The sequence below is a fragment of the Tyto alba genome, unplaced genomic scaffold, assembly GCF_018691265.1.
Source record: "Tyto alba isolate M040663 unplaced genomic scaffold, T.alba_DEE_v4.0 Super-Scaffold_17, whole genome shotgun sequence".
In the NCBI taxonomy this organism is placed as follows: Eukaryota; Metazoa; Chordata; class Aves; order Strigiformes; family Tytonidae; genus Tyto; species Tyto alba.
Window position 1 is genome coordinate 7,063,076 of NW_024881279.1, and position 19,940 is coordinate 7,083,015.

General features: G+C 39.0%; 1 protein-coding gene across 1 annotated transcript; it reads right to left on the bottom strand.

Annotated features, from left to right (window-relative positions):
- Positions 1–656: 656 nt before the first annotated feature.
- On the bottom strand, positions 657–18,716 carry GFPT2 (glutamine-fructose-6-phosphate transaminase 2). Its single transcript, XM_033006312.2, has 19 exons — positions 18,641–18,716; positions 13,657–13,764; positions 12,934–13,032; positions 12,119–12,244; positions 11,485–11,543; positions 10,836–10,970; positions 9,285–9,346; positions 7,602–7,681; positions 7,206–7,323; positions 6,333–6,496; positions 5,763–5,858; positions 5,560–5,657; positions 5,093–5,213; positions 4,620–4,777; positions 4,373–4,487; positions 3,639–3,766; positions 2,712–2,879; positions 2,131–2,292; positions 657–1,521 (listed from the first exon to the last, which is right to left on the bottom strand). The coding sequence occupies exons 1-19, from the start codon at positions 18,645–18,647 to the stop codon at positions 1,477–1,479; spliced, it is 2,049 nt and encodes a 682-aa protein (XP_032862203.1). The 5' UTR covers positions 18,648–18,716; the 3' UTR covers positions 657–1,476.
- Between the last annotated feature and the right edge of the window lie 1,224 nt (positions 18,717–19,940).

The following is a 19,940-nucleotide window of genomic DNA, read 5'->3' on the forward strand; positions in this document are numbered from 1 at the left end:
GTGTATTATCATCTACCTTATTTCTTTGAGGTTTATAGGATCCTTCCTACCACTAGTTAGTTCACATCTAGCAAAGTGTGCTTTTTAAATATATACGATAATAAAATAGGGCTTTGCGCCTAGCTTGGAGATGTCTCTTATTTGCTGGTATAGAGTGTTGGGGTTTTCCATATGTAAAAACAAAGATACAACTTCTATATTCACCTTCATTAATTTCCTTCCCCCATTCATCTACCTCAGCAGAAGGTAAAATATAAAGGTTTAATCAATAATTGGCATGAACTACAGTAGGAGGTACAATCAGAGACTGCACTGCTACACCAGTAGCTGTCTGGCAAAACACTGACGAAGAGTCATCAAATTCAATTCTCCTGTACTCATGTGCTTCAGAAAGATGGTGATATAGAGTATAGAGCAAGCTACCCAAACCTGACGCATTATTTTCAAACATAGCTGCTAAATAAGGAAAAGGAAGGTGTGTCTACTTGAGAGACTTGTGTGACACAGAAAGAACTAACCCAAGAGAAAGAGGAAACAACTCTGATATCAGGACTTAGGCAAGACTGGGACAAGACTTGTATCAGAGTACTACAGTGTTGTACCGATGTTCAGACTTGAGGTGTGGAGTCATCAAATTAAAAACAAAAACCACAAAACAATAAGAACTACATAATCTTTTAATTGCATTGTAATTTCATTGTACACTCTTCAAATAGAAATATCACTTGAAAGACATCCAGTTCCCTTATTTTGTTGCATTGTACATGTAATGCAAATAAGAGCTGGTGTGGCATACCAACCAAAATGTTGCTCTGGCTTTTCAAATAATTAGTTGAAAGGAGCAGAAATTTAAAACATATCTGGGAATTTACAGCCACAAAGGAGTTTTGCAAACGACTGGTTAAAATATGAAACACAGATACAAAGCAAGGAGGGAAAGCTGGGGAGGAATACAGACAACAAATTTCCAGTTTGAGGCTGAAGTAGGAAAAAAAACCCAAGCAACTGTACACAAGTGTCAACATGCTCAGTATTTACATTCTGAGCATTACCAATACTACAGATAAGCAATGTTCTAAAAAAATAACTTAAAAAAAAGCTATACAATTGTAGTTATAAATACTATATCTTTAAAACTAGTTAAGTAGTGTAGGCTAAAAAAATGTTCACAGTTACTCTGAAGAGAGCTGTATATATATATTGCACAGTAGAAAAGTTCATTCAGTATACCATGTGTAAACAATTTTTATCTTCTTTGGCAATTTCGGGACTTAGAGGAATATTTGCTGTGAGCAAAAGCACTTGGGTACAAGGCACATCAAAAGCTTTTAAAGCTGCGAGATAAATCCTTTTGACACTTTCCAGTTAGCACTGTCATTCTCTTTAGAAAAACATGTACCTATCAATTCAGAACAACACATTTCTACAAGTATAACTCAGAGATCTGGTGACAAAAATATCAGCTGTTCTTGGCTGTTATTCTACAGTAACAGATTTGGCCAAATTTCTTGGAAAGTCCACCTAGAATGAAGAGACAGACTTTCAATATGACAGAGTAATACTGACATTCTGCATTTGACAGTTCATTTAGTAAGCTTTTTTTAGACTTCCTAATGAGTTCTGCTTTATTCTAGACACATTAACACACACAAGCAACTATAGATCTGCAGATAATGACTCACTGTTGAATTCATCATTGCTTCCAAAACCCTTCTAACAAATATATATTTGTTTTGCACAGGGTACCTTTCCAAAGCAGTCATCATTATCAAACTGACACACCTAGCCAGCGTCAACAAACTAAGCTGTACAAAGCACTGAACTATTTTAGGTGAAAGTGCAATATCACATGATAAGATTTAGTTCTCTGAAAGTCCTATCTACACTTTTAACTAAACAAACTAAACAAATTATCTTTACAATTTTTTTAGAAGGATACTAATTAAAAAAAATGAAGCTGAAGAATTGGCATTGAAATGCCACCTCTACTACTACAGTCACTACAAGACGCACTAGCTATTATCATAGTTCTCCGTTAGATATGCCGTATAACTGGGTCTCTCACTTTACACTGGTAGGAGGAAGTTCAAAAGTGCACTAACTGGAGTGCAAAATATAAAAAGCACTTACATCGTATCCTCTGAGAACAGCCAGGTGGAATGAAAGCAGCTGGAGGGGAATAACGCTTAAGACTCCTTGAAGGCAGTCAACTGTATGAGGCAGCTCAATGGTTTTGTAGGCAAATTTTGAACTTTCTGTGTCTTCTTTAGAACACAGAATGATTGGACGACCCTAAAAATAAAATTTTGCAGTGTTAAGCAAAGAGCTGGCTTAGAATTGCTTTCAAATCCTGGTTCACAGCACGTCTGTAGTATGTTTGAAGACGCTCAGGTAGCTAACAGACAATGCCAGTTTTGCATAATGACTTTTGTCATTCACTGTTCTTCAAGACTTGAATGTTTTCACCCTGCAGAGTTTGAACATAATTACATTTGTTCCAAAACAAACAAAAAACCCAATCCACATGCAACCAGTTATCACTAGTGATGTTAACCTGTAACAAACTACAATGCAGATATAGCATCTTATTTATAAATTAATAATTAGGAAAAAAAAATAATCACCAATGCATCCTTTTTCTGAGGCACAGTCAGCAGCAATACAGTGTTCAGTCTCTTTCCCTATGACATTGTATTAGTTAAACAGCTTACCTGTCGAGCAGTGACCTGTTGCAGAGCATTCTGGCACTTGGTGAAACAAGGATCCTTCATTATCACCATGATAACAGGCATTTGTTTATCTATGAGGGCTAATGGCCCGTGTTTTAGCTCACCAGCCAGGATACCTTCAGAGTGCATATATGTGATTTCTTTAATTTTCTGGAAAAAAAAAAAAAACAAAAACAAAAAACAAACAAACAAAAAAAAAAAAAAAAAAAAACAAAAACAAAACAAATGCCATCAAGTTACTAGTAGATCAGATGAGAAATAAAAGTCACAAGAAGCACAACACCAAGGCTGTACATCTGCCACTTAAATACAGATATAGGGTATCAAGTTGGCATTTTCAAATACCAGTTAATAGAGAAAACAGGCAGGCTTGTCTGCTGGGATTTCTAACAGGCTGCTGGTAGAAGCAGAGCTTGCCCATGCACATGCATTTGCAGATAAAAGAAACAGAGTAATCAACCGCAACTTTAAGAACTGAACATCCAGCACAACCTTGGCTAATGCAATCTACCTTTAACATTTCAAACTTATGTGAGATACGCATCCATTCCACCAGAATGTTCATAACAGAATTCATGACTTTCCTGCATAAGCATCTCATCGGAACATCAGCACATTGTGTGTTTCTGATGTTATTTTCAAATGGTTCAGCATTTTAAATTGTTTCTTTTTTTAAAAAAATAGACTCATTAAACACTGCATTTATTACATGAAAGAAAAAAGAAACTGATATTGTATCCAGGTTCACCTTACATGTGTTCAATCCAACAGGATTAAATGCTTTTAGTTATAGATAGCAGTTTTGCTGAAGCAGAATTAAGTTGTAATCAAATATGAGAAATAAACTATGTTGCAGAAGCCACAAAAGCTCATTTTAAATAACATCCAACCATACTGAGGGGTTCCTACCAGAGCTCCTTCCAGACAAGTGGCATAATTATACCCACGACCCATAACCAGCAGTGATCTTTGTTTGTACAGTTCAAGAGCCAAATCATGTATCTTCTCATCCAAGGACAAGACTTCTTTAATCATCTCTATTGGGGCACACAAAAAGCACATATTAAAAACTTTTTTAATTGGAAAAAATAGTTTGCTTGTAGTAGGATGTTCTAATGATCTATTAGAACAAATACGCTTAATATAATTCAACCACTAACTTTGTATCTTTGACTGCAGTTTAAGCGTATTTTCTCCAGCCTTATTTACAGTATCAAATTTAAAGCAACCATTGCTTTAAGCAGTGCTCATACATCCCAATTGTATTTCTAAAGGAAGTTGTGAACATCCATTTTTAAAGTCACCTTGAACTGGTTTATCTATCCTGATTTAAAGTGAAAGGCTTTAAAAATTTCAAATCATCAATTTAGGAGATCAAGTAATATTTTTCATATAAAACTACCTTACTGTAATGAGAAAACCCAACCCAGGAAAATGACGATCTTCCTGCCAAGTTTCTTGGAAGGGCACTTGTAAAATTAGCAATTAATGCAAAAAGCAAGAGTCCATTTTTTTTATTTTGTCTATCTTTCAGGGGGAGGAGAGTGAAACTTAAATGAGAAAGAAATATCCCCAAGTAGTATTTTATACTGCCCATTAAACAACATCCCCTATCCCTTCTCAAACCCAAAATATCAATATACCTGGCAATGATTTTAGTCCACTAATGATTTCCTGTCTCCTTTTCTGCAAGGAAATTCTGTCTTCAGACATCATTAGGCCAAACATTACAAGAGACACGAATTGGCTGGTGTAAGCCTGCAAACAAACAAAAACAGCAGCTAAGTCTTCAGAGAGTTAGTAAGATCTCTGTTTGAAGTGCTACAATTAAAATTTTAAGTGGATTCCACAGGGCTGAAGTATGAAAGTCAAACACTGAACAACAATTACCTTTGTGCTTGCCACACCTATCTCAGGTCCTGCATTGATATGCACACCACAGTCAGTCTCCCTGGATATTGAGCTTCCAACGGTGTTTGTGATGCCAACTGTTAGAGCACGACGTTCTTTGCAATACCTCAAGGCCATAAGTGTATCTGCAGTTTCACCTGGAAAACATTTACATTTTGACTTCAAGTTGACAGAGAATAGTAATGGTTCCTGAAAAGCATAAAATTCTACATAAGTGTGTTCTAAATAACTCAATCCACACACAATGCAAAATGCAACTGAAAACAATATTTCAGCACACACTCATTGTCTATATATTTTAATTGAGACTGAAAGAAACTTAAATTCAAGACAAATCTGGCCCATTCGCCATCATCCTCCTTTGCAACATACAGAAAGTAATAAATCATTAGCTTTTTAAAATTTTTCTACAGTTTTCACTCAACTGAAGACAAATAGTAAATGCAACTCACCTGACTGACTTATAAAAAAGCATACATCATCTCTGAATACAGGTGTGTTTCTATCCAGGAAGTCACTAGCAAGTTCCACCATCACTGGTAATTCAGTTAATTCTTCCAGTACTTGTCGAGTCTATATTAAAACAGCACACAACATTTGTTAATATTGCCACCTATAAAAGTCTTGACATCTTAAGATGAGTCAGAGATAATCTAAATGGATTCTTATTACAAAAACTGATAATTACAGCTCACCAAAGCTTTAAAAAAGAAGGTGAAAAAATTTAATTTCTAACATAGTAGGAAACAGCATTGGAGCATTAATAAAGAATGTGGCACAAAGGAAAACTAAATAAAAAGAGACCCTCTCAATGATAGGCAAAGTTTGAGATATGGAAGAAAAAGCAGATGAAGAGATGTTGTCTAAAAACCCAGCAACCAAGGAGTTGTATATGCATTTTATCTAAGGCTGAACATACAGCTACTGCAGCATGGTAACTGGTCCCACAGCCAATAATGATCAGTCTTCGGCATCTTCTGATTTCTTTCAAATGATCCTTCAGCCCCCCCAGCAGAACTGTAAACAAACAAAAAAGCATACATCAATGGTGTATTTTATCCTCTAGTTAATATGTTTGAAATTTGCAGGCTTAGTACAGCTTGAACACTTGTTCTGAGTTACCTGTGCTGCTCTCAAAATTCACCCTGCCTCTCATCGTATTGACAACTGATTCTGGTTGTTCAAAAATTTCCTTTTGCATGAATGCACTGAAGTTACCTGTTTAGAAAAATATTGCATGGTAATGCTTAGGTTTGTTATTTGAAGTCTATTACAATTACACAGAGACATCTTTTAAGACAACCTGTGGTAGCAAGCTAATTTGACTGTGGTAACTTAAAACCTTAGGAATAACAAGGTAACTGAATTCCTCTTTAAGGAAACTTCCGTATTCTACTTCAGTTCTTAGTTTACAGTCAAAGTTTGCCAACAACTGCAACAACATGCTAACATTAGTTATATTTTCACTAAATACTGAGATGAAGAGAAGTATCCAGGACTTTTCCAAAGCTAAAAATGGATAGGGTCCCATTCCACCCATCTTCCCTAGGTCTTGGAATTATCAGCTCCCAGTAAAAAATGCCTAAATATCAAGTAATTTTCACAACAAATTAGCAGTCTTCTACCTTATCTACTACACAGTCAGTAACTATCCATCTTTGATGATACTCATTTACAGATGTTTCAACCTACCCTTCATGATTTGCTGCAACTCCATCTGCAAGGTTTGGATGGCCCGGGAAGGATCATCACTAGCTGAACGCTCAAGACGGTGAATTGAAAGCTTCCCATCAGTTACTGCTGCAATGTCATCGTCTTCTAAGAAAATGACTCTGTTGGTGTGCTCAATGATAGCACTACAGAAGAAATAGAAGCAAAACAAACCTGATGTCTCAGTAGGAGTTAGTAGCAGCACTCCTCAAAGCAATTGAATATGCCACACAGCACTTCCAGCCCCCCTTATATCTTCCTTTTGGATGGAACACCAGATAGAGCCATCTTAAAGGAAATGGCTCCATCTGCTGCTCCTCCTGCACTCTCACAGGAACCTGGAGCAGTAGGCTGGGGAACCACAGCATCTAGCATCAGCGAGTTCCTGCTGATCTGACCTTGCCTGCCAGTGTCCCTGATGGACCCCTAAGGTCACAATCCTGTTTCTGAGATAAATGCAAACCTGATATCCAGGTTCCTGCTAACTTTGGAACCGCACCACTATTTCCTCCTGCGATAGCTGGATTAAAATGCCAAAACCCAAACTAACTGATAGTCTGCCCAAATACTGAGTTTATAGTGTCTATTTGTACCCAAACTTAACTTCCTACACTGGTTGTATTTTACATAGAGGTTAGCAACTGGCAGATGTTGCACTCATTTGCAATTCAAATGCTGATGTCAAGCCTTCACATTTTTCCAAGTACTTTAGCCTGGGCTGTATGAAGTTGCCTGGATTAGAAGCTATTCTATCCGAAAATAATTGTACAGCAGCAAGACAGCGTAAGGTTTCCAGAACTATCTCACTTCTGAACAAAAAAAGTATTTTGAGAAACATTTAAGTACTTTTATTACCTTGCATCTGAAGCAAAGAAGAATTCTACTGCCTTATCCCCAACAGCATGAAGGCAGGTAGAGCTGTCCAGTCTTTTCATTCGTGAATTGCATATATTCTTCACATTCTCAATGTTGCCTATTAAAGAAATGAGACACTTTAATGCAAACCCAGGTCTGTTCAAATTAGAGATTACAGACCACACAGGTTCAAGTTACACAAGTATTTTGGGAGGGTGGGACTTTTACATGAACTACACATTCAGCAATATAAAAATATAACATCCTCAGCTAAGAAGATACTTGGGGCATCAGCTGGTAGTTTTATAGTACAAAGACCAATTAACCTAATTTCTAATCATAAAGTAACAATAATTTTAATTCTTTAAAATAATGTAATTGGATTTATCAACTTACATGTTCTATATAAAACAGGAATCTGTTCAGTGGAGAGCTTGTACTTGCTCCTAACCCCAATAAGCAAAGGACTCCCTCTCCTACAGAGAGAAAACACACAAGTTCATAAAGAGAAAGGTGCATACAAAGAAGTTAAAGGACATCTGGGAAGTTGAAAGACAATATCCCATCTAGCTTCCTACACAGGAAGATCATCCTCAACCCTGATCCTAAAGTCATTACATGGCAGGAGTTACATAAACTTGGCTCGTTTCTGTAAGATTTGCCAAATATTATTATATGAATAGGTATGAATCACCAAATGCCTTGGTGATTCTTTTCCTATGAACTATACCCAGGTAGAGGAGGACAGAGATGAACTAGTTTTCCTTCCAGTAATCACAAACCAGCTTAGCACAGGCACCAGTTTGAATACCGTTTTTAAACAAAGCTTACTCTACATCTAAAGTGAGACACCAATAAGCTCCCTTGCTTTTTACTACTGAAATACTGTTCCACCCTTCTAGCTTTTTAAATTCAGAAATGTCAACCATCACTACTGCACCCCTGAAACTGCAGAATATTAAGATCATTTTTAATTATATGGGTCATGTGCCATACTAAAGAACTTATTAAAAAAAAAAAATCTCACAGGAATAAAAGAGTAATTCATACCACCCCCAACACCTCAGATTACAAGTTTAGCTTCTCTTAATCCCCTCACTACTAAAAACCCAAACCTGAACCACATATAGAATAGTTCATTTCAGAAGACATTCTCCAGTTAGAATGATGGAACAGCTGGCTTTTTCACAATTTTAATATAGTCCCATTTTAGAACACAGAAGCAAGGGGCTTTTTGGTTGTAGTATAAAACAGTCTTTATTCCCACTGCTGCTTCACTTGCTACTTTAGTATCCTTACATTTCCTGAAAGTTGTTTTCCAAGTCATAAATAAATGCGAAACTTACACAGAAAAAAACTCATAAATGCTATGACAGTTATAGAACATTATTTGTACAGCTATTAGTATGATAGCATTTTAGCCAACCTGAACATATTTATCTCAGTTTTTATTCAATGTAAGGTAAAATTGAACTGTAACTTTTCTCTCCCCTTACTCATCCAGGAGAAATGTTAGCACACTCTTAGTACAACTTTCGAAAAATAAGATACACTGAGATTCTTCTGACACACTGTAACAGATAAAAGGACAGACTATGGGATGAGTTTGTCAGTGTTACGTTCTTCTGAGTGTGTCATTTGGACAATCTCCAACAGAAAGTGTACTTGTATGAAGCAAGAGAACATTATCTAATTACTTTTCACTACTGACTTTGCATCCTCAAAAAGTGAGTGGTCACAGCTAATTTATTAAACAAAGTCAAGTTAAAGACTATAGAAAATCAACACAAACCTCTGGAAATTCTATGACCTGCAGTCAGTACAGCACAAATTAAGTTATATTTAATAGTCAGTTGAAAAGATGCTCAGCAGAACTTTGCTGCACTTCACAAGGATTCCACTAGTGCAGCTATCTACCTTCTGAGTTTTGGTTAATTAAGCACTTTAATCATCAATATTCTAGGGGGTTTGGGGTGTTGTTTTGTTGTGGGTTGTTTTGGTTTCGTATTTTTTTTTAAGAGATGTTAGCATTTTTTTTAACATAAAAAAAACATGAATTAAGTATAAAATTTTACTAACCTGGTAGCAACAGCTTCACCTGGATAATGGATGCTCTTAAAAACCAATGCGAAAGCACCTTCCTGGAAACCATGCAAACAGAAGAGGAAAAAAAACAATCCTAAACAATTCATCTCAATTAGTTGCACCTTGTTAAACTGGGGCCCCTCTTTCTGAGGAGATTGTGAAGGAAAGCTCTCTACTACTATCAGGAATCTCTTCCTGGAAGGCAGACTGCACCTTTAAAGGAGTTGGTCAGGGAGCAGAACAAGCTAACAGGCACATAACAGTGCAACAGCTGAAGGATCAGGAAGTGAGTACTTAGCCTCTCTTTATAAATAAAACTAATAGCTTCTAACGCAAGGGTTAAGAAACTCTCCCAGATGTTACTTGTAATCAACATGAAAACTGTTAGACATTTACTTTTAGCAAGACTTTTAGTAAGAATGTGCATGTAGCTGTGTTTTATCATGCATTTTCAGCTAAAATTTGGGAGTTACTTCTAGTTTAAGCAGTAAATTCTTACCAATGTATTTCAAAAAAGAAAAAAAAAGAAAAAAAAAAAAAAAAAAAAAAAGACCTCCACCAAAAAACTCCCCAAATCCACAATGCAAGAACAAAACCGGGAACACACAGCCAACCACTCTATAGTATTAACACAGCTTGCAAATTCGAGGAGTATTCCAACAGCAGGAGTAAAAGCCCCTCCACCTTGCAAACAGAAGAGAGACGGTAACATTCACTCCTCCCGTGGGGACTCCGGTCAGACTACTCTGCTCTTGTTCTGTGGTGAGGTGAAGCCACCCTTCCCCTCAACTAGGTGGCTACACCACTATTCCCTCTTGACCCATACAGGTCTTTACTTTGTGTGTATTCCAGCCCTGCTCTAGGGGAATCCTACAGAGCTGCTTTAGAGAGGAGAAAGGGGAGGTGAAAAGAGTGTAAGAAACGGCAGGGAGGGGAGGGAAAACATCTGTTGGATGACTGGGGAAGGAAACAGAGCAAGCTTTCTTCAAGTTTGCAATGCATCTATCAGCGTTTTTAAGCATTCACATACAAAGTAACAGTAGATTCCCATTTCAGTTTGGAAACCAGCTACGCCATCAGTCAGTACAGCTTGTTAGATCTATTTCCAAATATGGGAGCCAAGGCATATTATTAGACAAACTTGAATCACAGCAGTGTTTTAACATGATCAGAATAGCCTTTACGAACACACTTCCCTTTATAAGAGATTTCAACCCCCAGAGGCTCCTATTAATTTTTTCAATTAAGCTTCTTCATTTAAAAACTTGTGATAATCTCTTGCTTAAACAAAACAAACAAACAAAAAAAATAAACAAAACCCACTGTTAATGCAATTTAAAGATTTACCATTTAAAAGCCTTTGAAGTTTCCAAAATCTTAATCTAATTTCTTGGTCTACTAAGTATTGTTTAAAGGCTAAAAAGCATTACTTGCAGCACCTTATAAGGACTCCTGCAGAGGATTTAAATGCATAAATGCAGAATGCTAAGGAATCCCACAAATAGCTTATACTGCAGTATAGGAAAACATGAACTTCCCACTTACCAACTGTTGAATAACTCTTTCTACCAAGGCTGAAAAACTGGTGTCCTCACTCTCTCTGTTGTCATACATGTATTTGATCAATTTGGGGATGGTTTCTGTATCCGTTTCAGATTCGAATTCATAGCCTTTGCTCTCCTGAAATATCATAAAGAAGAGTAAAAAGTGTTTTCATCAGCAGGCAAAAAGCACTGAAGGGCCTCTCAGCTGCCTGTCGCCAGAAACTGCACGGCATGACAGACTGCTTGGAGCACTACACTGGACTAGTGGATATATAACACTATAAACAAAATATTAAACTTATTCTGTCATAGCTACTCTTTTGGAAATACTGCAGTAAAACATATAATAAGACTTGCTTAACATCTGTCAAGCAACAAGAAACAGGAGGGAGCCCACTCCACACACCCTCTCAAAGAATTTAAGTGCAAATTTCTACTCTACTCATAGGTACTTTGCATTTAGGATTACAAGAATATATTGCACTTCACCAGCTCCCAAGTATCTTTATTAAGCAGACTCCTTCACACTACTATTTTATAGAGGATATCAAGAAACTTGAATTCAGATTCCAACAAAGTCATGAAAGATCTGATGGTAGTTGGTGGAGCATTTACTTTCTAGTTTTAGAATCAAGTTGCCACAGACTCACCAGAAATTTTCTCAGGTCCTTATAATTTGTGATGATTCCATTATGGATAACAACAAATTCTAAAAAGAAAAAAAAAATATTAATCAGTAATGAAAAATTAAGATATTTAACTCAGAACATAAAATGAGGGAAAAAAGCTTAGAATTACACTAGAAACTCCCTGCTATAGCTTTCAGACCTACAGTTTATCACAACATGGATAACAAAAAGCAGAAGCTTATGAATTCTGAAGGCATACAAAGGTAGTTACAAATCATAAAGACAGTTTTAAACTACACCCAGTAGAATACTACCAAGCCATCTCAAGTGAAAAACAGTAAGAAATCTTCCTTTTCCAGCCCAGACAATGTTGATGCATTTACATTTTCAGTCTTACCTTCTAAAACAAGAATGTTGTACTTTGACTAACCTGCATCAGTTTTCAGAGAACAGAGCTCATTAATCTTTTACAGTGTTACTTTAACCTCAGAAGAGGCTATTTTATTGCGAAAGTGTCTAAATTAGAATGGCAACAGCTTAGCCCTAGTATACAAAATAGATACCATAACACTACTAAGAACAGAACACACATGTACTACGTGGATTGAACCATTTCAAATTCATACAGTTCCTGAGTGCTGCAGAGATTACATACCATTCCTTTTATCTGATCTCTGAGGGTGACTGTTTATTGCACTTGGTACTCCATGGGTTGCCCAGCGAGTATGAGCAATTCCAAAATGTGTTTCAAAATCTGCTTTTGAATCCAGGTCATCTTGCTCTATACACAAGAAATTCAATTTAATGAATATTTAAAGTTGAGTCTCTCTCACACAGACACACACACACAACTAGTAAAATACTAAGAGAATTCCTACAGGCAAAAATCTGAAAGTTATCTTCTGTCTTTCTTTAAAACCATTTGCTTTCTTGACATTACACTTCAGATAGTTCAAGCTACTGTGATTAAAACTGTTTGCCAAGACTTGAGCATTTTGAGCCAATACTAACAGCTAGGCTAACAGACCACATTACTACAAATTATAATGTAAACGTATTAAAACACAACTTCAGTTCTTCACAGATGGAAGCACTGCATAAAGCAGATTGTGATGACAGCCAGCTGCTTAAATGGTCGTAAATTCTGTCAGAGTCCATGTTTCAACATTTCAGCTACCAAGCAGAGAAATCATCTAAGTAAAGCACCCAGGAAGCCCAGGTCTTGAACAAAGAAGCAACCAGAAGAGGGGAGAGTAGACTGATAATTTTACAGCACTATACCTAAAGATTAGCTTGCTTTCCAAGTGCAGATTTGGGGGCCACAAACAATTTAACTGCTTATGGATTACACAATGCAGTTATTTCTGGTACAAAATCATAACTGTAGTTTCATGGTCTGACTTTCCACTGAGATGTAGATGATATCTGACTGGGAGACCACAGTAAGGGGGTAATTTTTAAGGCACTTACTGTACAACTCTTCTTCCAGGGCCTTTACTTTTCCTCTTTTCTTCACTAGTTTGATGAACCTTTCTTTATCTTCATTATTGTTTCCATCAATTGCCACTCCTACAGTATAGGGAACAGTCACAAGTGTTATTTAGAGCATGAAATACAGTGGATGAAAAAAAGGCTTAGAAAATACAGACAAGCACACACCAGTGAAACAATTATTTTTAAATTATCCTTCAAAGGGATATACTTGAAGTCTATCACTAGACCTGCATACGTTCAAATCAAACTAGATGAAGTCTATATCTACTGCATAGATGAAAAGATACGTAAACCAGCTCAAATTTTTCTTGAGGACAGACTGATCTAATCTGCCTGATGGTATTAGCCAACTTAAATTTAAAGGCAAATTCAATCTTCCTCATCCTTTCACTGGGACTCACACGCACAAAAAAGGCTGAGGCACAAACTACATGTCCCTGTATGGAGATCATCTTTCTCACACACTGTTTGCATTGTTTACGTGTACTAAACCTCAACCACCACCTGATTAGGGAGCTAAACACCCAATTTAATGTCCTCAGGAAAGGTAAAGAAGAAACTCAAAGAATCAAGGTAATTACTTCTGATCTTTTAATCTTCAGGATAAAAAAAGAAAAATCCAACATACAGAAGTTGAAAATACCCCAAAAGTCACATAAGTAGCTATTGGTTGCTAATTTCTTCAGTTAGTTTAGATACCTGCAGAGTCATATCCTCTGTATTCCAGTCTCTGTAATCCTTTTATCAGGGTTTCAAATATTTCCTTCCGAGTCCGAGGCACTCTGTAGTTTAGATAAGCAAAAATTCCTGTTTAAAGAGAAAAGGGGAAGGCGGGAAAAAAGAAGCAAAGATTTTTTTAGAGTTTGCATCCCTTCAGCCTCAATTTAAAACCCTTTAAAACTAGTATCACAGAGAGGTCCTAAGGGGACTCAACCTCCCATTTAGTACAATTCTTCCTACCAGGTTTTTAAATGGAAAGAGTTCCTAATACAACAAAGGACTCAGGACTCTCATTTTTACCATGCAACACATACATTTCCCTGGCCAGTTTTGCTCTCCTCATGTTACCCACCAAGAGTTAAACAGTTGAGAGCGCTTAAATAACTTCTACTTTTCATGAAAACCACAGCTGAAAATGGGAACATTGTGATCTACTTCATATCCAGACATTCAAAGAAGGAATATATTCACCAGTACTAACATAAGGAGACTTTTGTAATCGAAGTCATGGCCTTAAATACCCACGGGTAGGTACTAGGCACAACATCTATTTATGAAATCTCCAGCTTAATCCTGTATACAACAGTCACTTCAGAAAGAAGAGAATAGAGAAGAAAACATAAAGAAAGGTCAGAAGTCAAAAGGATAGGACAAGAAAGGGAAGAAACAGAAGATACAAAAACAAGGTCACCCAAAAAACAAGCATTCACCCTTTGCACTGCCTCGACACAATGGTGCCTGCCAAACTCAACTCAATAGAGACATGAGATCCGTTTGCTTGCCCCGTGTTACTCAGGTCAAGTCTTACAGAGGCATCACAAGGAAAGACATGAACTCACTCCTCGCCTACTCGGCAAACAGAGCCTGAAAGAGTCTGCAAGTCTGATCCCTCTTCTCTGGAATAGGCCAGTCCTCAAACAAGAAGTGGCTTTTTTAGTTTTGAAGTTGGTTTCCTCCTCACCCCACCCCTGCACAACTTTTTTTTTGGGGGGGGGGGGGGGGGGAAAGCAAAAGTTCACAAGCATTTTTTCATTAGAAGGAGTTTGGGGAATGTTGTTTTATCTTTAGAAAAGGTGTAATAAAAAGGTCATCTGCAAAGGAAAACACAAACATTCATTTTCTCTGCCTGCTGCTCTTCCTGGGACTTCTGCATTTATAAGGCTATATGAGGCCCTTTTATTAACTCTTGCAAATGTGTACCTCAATAAAACAGAAACATCTAATTTCACAGTTTCAACAGTTTCTTCAAGCAACAAGTCAGGACTGGAGACTACAGTTAGCAAAAAACAGACTTTAAGAGCTCAACAGATAAGCAGTTCAGACAAGCAAGTGTTTTAAATAGAGAAAGCCTTTGTTTGAAATTTAACACCCTCTTCCCCTTCAATTAAAGCTTTTGAACTGTAAATGGCTGTCGTGAAGAAGCTGTTATAATGATACACCAATAAATCTCCCTTATAAACATTGTTGTGAATTTGGTTACTCCACTGGTTTTAAACTATTAATACTGTTGATTTGACAGTGAGACTAACAGACTATTACATCGGTCTCTGAATTTATCTTGGAAGGATTAAAGGGTGGAAAATGCTTTTCTGCTACAGAAGTCAGATTAATGAGGAGGCCAGCCTAATGATTTCTAGAGTGTCTAACATTAATGGAGATATTAAGACAATAGTTGCATTTAAAGTAGTATTTGGGAATTTGAACAGCTAAATACTGTTCTTCATAGATGCTTTGAAAAATAATGCCTCCAGTTATATACAGTCACTTCAGACTGAGAGCTTGCTGATCATTTTTCCAGACAGATATTTACCGTTCTCTGGCACTAACCATGAACCTCAAGAGCAGCATTCTTCAATTTCTTCAATACAAGTTTCTCAACATCATTCCAAAACGTTGCTACACACCTCATTTCAGATCCAGCTCTACTTTCTAGGCCAGATTTCACAATGCATTTAAGATGCATCAGCCTTGTATGTTCCATGTGGCATCTTTGACTACACAGAGCTCCAGGAAGAACCTTCCTTTGGGACTGTCCTTACAATGCTACCAGTGTGCTGCAATTGTTGAAAAGATCCTTGTTTCCAGGGAACTGTAGCTGTGCTTCAACACACGTGAATTATAAGACGCAGAAGTCACCAGAGGCCATTTACAATGAAAGCAATAGCTGCAGCCTGCCTTCTCCAGAAATATATTATAAACTCTTTCAGTTACAAGAAATAAATCTTACTCTCAGCACCATTTCTCTAGTACTGTTCTGTTTCATGATTTACCCACTTGCATATTTTCTTCCCTACTCGGTCATCATTTTGGCTAGATTTAAAGCACATTGCTCAACTCATGTAGAAACAACTTTTGATAAAGACTTCTTGTAGCTTAATTCCTTCTGGAAGCAAACCAGTATGACTGAATCTTAGTTGAATCATACTCATGATAAGAGAGTTTTATGATACTCACAAGTTACTTTATAATGGCCTCCCCAAGCTATTGGATGTCATTTCCAGAGCTTGCATCTCTCCTCCACAATGAAGGCTCAAGTACTCTCTAAGCTATTGCAGTACTGAAGTGATATGTATCAAGTAAGGTAACGTTTATTTGTCAGCACAACATAAGCAATTAAATACTTTCCCCCAAGTCATTCATACAAACAGAATCCAGTGAAAGAATTTAAGAAGTGTTTAACTATGGCATTGCTCTCTTGATCTGAATGCTGAATCTAGTTTATAACTTTCCATAATTACAAAGTTTGCATAGAAGCATGAACTAGGTCAATCATGTATGGCTTACCTTTAGAGAAAGATACTCAAAACAGAATCAGAAGGTCGTTAAAACACAACTAAAACCAGCTTTAATCAGGTGCAGACACTGAAAGCAAGGCTCTCCCTTTACGTGCATATCAAGGCTTTAGAGTTTCCCCTTTCCTTTTCAGCAGGATTGCAAGCAGAGCATCAAGAAGGGGAAAAGTTCACCGAGTATTTTTTTGTAGGAAAAATCCACCAGAACTCTTGCAATTGCAAGACTTCACCAAAATCAAGAAGGGGGCAGCCTATACTTGAAATTTGAACATTTTTAATTTTTTTTTACATAAAAGGATGCCTCTATTGGGGTAAGCACATTGTTGGTGCCAGAAACTTAGCTTTGAGAAAGTCCCAGTCTCAACTTCATAACCTGATTAAACCAATTTTGATCTAAAATAGGTAGGTCATCAGTTTAAGAGGATTTTAGCTGTTTTTTAAAGCCTGCATACTTTTTCTATACTGTCTTCTTACATGTGAGTGTGACAACATCTCACCTTGTTTCCTAAAGAGCATGTTTATGGCAGTATTTAATGACTTATGTATTTTCAAAACAGAAAACAATAGGTTTAAATTCATGTGCTACCTGAAGTCAGAAAAAAACATGACAGGACATATTTTCAACATTTAAACCTGAAAAGATATGCAAAAATAAAAACAAACAAAAAAAAGGTAATTTAGAAACAGTTGCAACCTCAAGAACTCCTGCACCTCCCAACAGCAGATCAGCCTAGCAAGGAAGATATGGGACATCCTTCACGATAACAAATGTCACGTAAACGGTTTCCAAATGTTGATGGGAAGAAAACTAACACTACTCTTACTGCACTTCATGAACTGCTGCTCTCTTTGCCATTTCATAATGAGTCATGTAGTCCATCCCAAGCTAGATGTTTTACCAAACTCATTTAACAGTGCTAATACCCTCATCTCCCAACCAATTTACAGCCCAGATATGCTAAGTTTTTCATATTACCAGTATATGTCTCACTGCTTAGTGCTTTCCACCAATACCTTTGGTTTGCTTAGGCACTGAGCCAAGTCTCTCACCTGAAGGGGTTTTGTTTAGAAGACACCAAGTTTGTCTCATTGATAGCAACCCGAGAGTCCCATAGGAGCTCAGACAATATCACCTCGTGCTTCCATTCAAGTGAAAGTGTCTTACTGGACTTGCTCTTTCTGAGGTCAAAATTAAAAAGGATGTGGAGGCAGGGAAAAGATATCTAGCTCAAAAAGCACATTTTTGGGAGCAGTAACACAACTCACTTTCAGTCTGCTTCTCACAAAAGAGGTTTTGTTCATGATAGCTAAAGCAGTACAAGCACATTTTTTTCTACTTTCAACAAAAGTATCATCCCAGACCGGAGAGGTTTCAATGAAGGGATAGGTAAAGTTTCACCAAAGTTTGCTCCATAACTAAAACACATTGCATTAGCAGCTTCTGAACCCACGCTTTGATTTTAATCTGATCCAAAGCATATCTAAGCAATTGTATACACAATGTAGGTATTATCTTCACTATCTCATCTTTATTAGATAAAGGAAGGTGAATAAACTCACATCAGCTAAGGATTAAGATCCTTCACAGCCTTTGTTTGAAAACCACAAACTCTTCCTATCACAGCAGTTGGGAAGTGAGTCACAACTAAACCCAAATCCTGGATTAGGAAAGACAGAGCCAAGAGCATCGAGAAACCTGTGCATCAGCCAAAGCAGTGATGTGCTGAGGCACCTGGACCAGGAGGAGCAAAGGTTAACAAAGCCGGGCGGTGGGAACGGGACGTTTTTCGATCCTCGGGACAAACCGCCGGACAGGGAGGCGAGGCTGCGGGGGACAGCAAGGCAACCTCCTTTCCTTGGGAAAAGCGGGCGGACGGAGGGGCTTTACCTGTACCTGCCATCACCGCAAGAGCCGGTCGTTCTCCCTTCCCACCCCCCAAAATGGATGCAGAGGAACCAGTCCCGGACGGACCCGCCCGACACCCCTCAGTTCAGGCACAAAGCAGCCCTTGTCCCGCACCCCGGCAGAAGAGGCCCGCGGCACAGCCCGCTTTGTCCGCGGGCACCTCGCTCCGGTGGGGGCCCCCGGGCTCCGTCCCGCCCGGGGGGCGAAGGGCTGCGGCGGGCCCCGGGCTCCCCCACCCCGGCACCGCCGCCGCCCCGTCACTCACCGCACATGGTGGCACCGCACGGTCCTTCCCGCTGACAGGAAAGGCGACTCCCTCCCGGCGGCCTCTTATAGAGCGCGGCCGGGCCGGCCCCGGCCTCCCCGCTCATTGGCCGCTCCGCCCGGGGCCGAGCCCCGGCACGGAGGCGGCCCGGGGGCGGGGGTCTCCGCGCACACCCACCCGCCCGGCTCGACCCTTCGAGGGGCCGCCGAGGGCTGTGGCGTCTCCCGGGCTCCGCACCCGGAGAAGCGCGGGCGGGAGGCGAAGCTGTTCGTTCTGTCAGGGCAACATGGCCGGGCCTGAGGCGGAGGGGCAGAGCAGCCCCCCTCCGAGCTTGGCAGTGGAAGGAGTCCCCCCCCCTTGTCCAGCCTGGGGAGAGTGTCCTCCGTTTTCCAGCCTTCTCGGCCACAAGGATTTGGGAAACACGCGCTCAGCAGCCAAAAACTGCGCAGGCAGGACCGACAGCAGCTGTGTTCGCACTCGGCTGAACGAGGGCCATCACCCTCCGCTGAGGGAGAGCCTGCCCCGGCAGTAGCAGACTGAACAGGTCACTCTGTGTGGTCTCTTTCCATTTATTTGGCAAGAAAGAAACAGCAGATCGGCTCCAGGAGCCATCTCCAGCCTTGTTTTTCCTGGGCTGGGCTCTTTTCTAGGGGCAGGCACCGCGGGGGTGAGGAAGGCCAGAGGCTCTGGCCCGGCCGGCATCACCTGAGGGGCACCCTCAGCGTGAACCGAGTCCTGCAGACCAGCCCCGGGCAGCAGGACGGGGCTTCACCTTCTGCTGGAGAGATTTGTGATCTTTTACCTCAGGGAGCCTCCTCCAAGCAAAGGGAATGGTGACTCCTAAAGCGAGTGCCTTGCAGCGTGCTTGGGCTGCAGGCAGTCACAGAAGTAGCTCGAGCCGCTATTTGAACAAACATAATTTTTTAAAAAATATGTAAAATGTCATGATGACTCAGCCTGCTTAGAGTTTCCCCTTCCTTATGAGAAAGTACCAAAATACTTCACAGAGAGGATCATAGTTATCTTATATACAGTTATTGAAACTCAAGTGCAAGGTGTCTTATTTAAGCTTGAATTTAAGGGCTCATTTTCTCTTGAATTTCTTGTTATGGGTCATTTTTTTACATAAAGTCGTGGTTCCTTCAAACTTTGTCACTGTTTCTCTTGATGGAGAGGTTGAATGAAGGAAAAAACTTTTTTGTTTTTTCGTAAATTTTTGTGCCACTTTAAGAAAGGGAAACTCTCTCAGTTTTAAGGCAAAAACCTAGATTTAAAATCTTTTCAAGTCATAAAGAAAACA

What these genes read in the sequence shown, in the direction of transcription:
- GFPT2 (XM_033006312.2), bottom strand. An exon ending in CCTGGAAGAAGAGTTGTACA is followed by an intron (nt 12,245 to 12,933) that starts GTAAGTGCCTTA and finishes TCTTGTGTATAG; the next exon opens with AGCAAGATGACCTGGATTCA. An exon ending in CTTGTCTGGAAGGAGCTCTG is followed by an intron (nt 2,880 to 3,638) that starts GTAGGAACCCCT and finishes TTTTTTTTCCAG; the next exon opens with AAAATTAAAGAAATCACATA.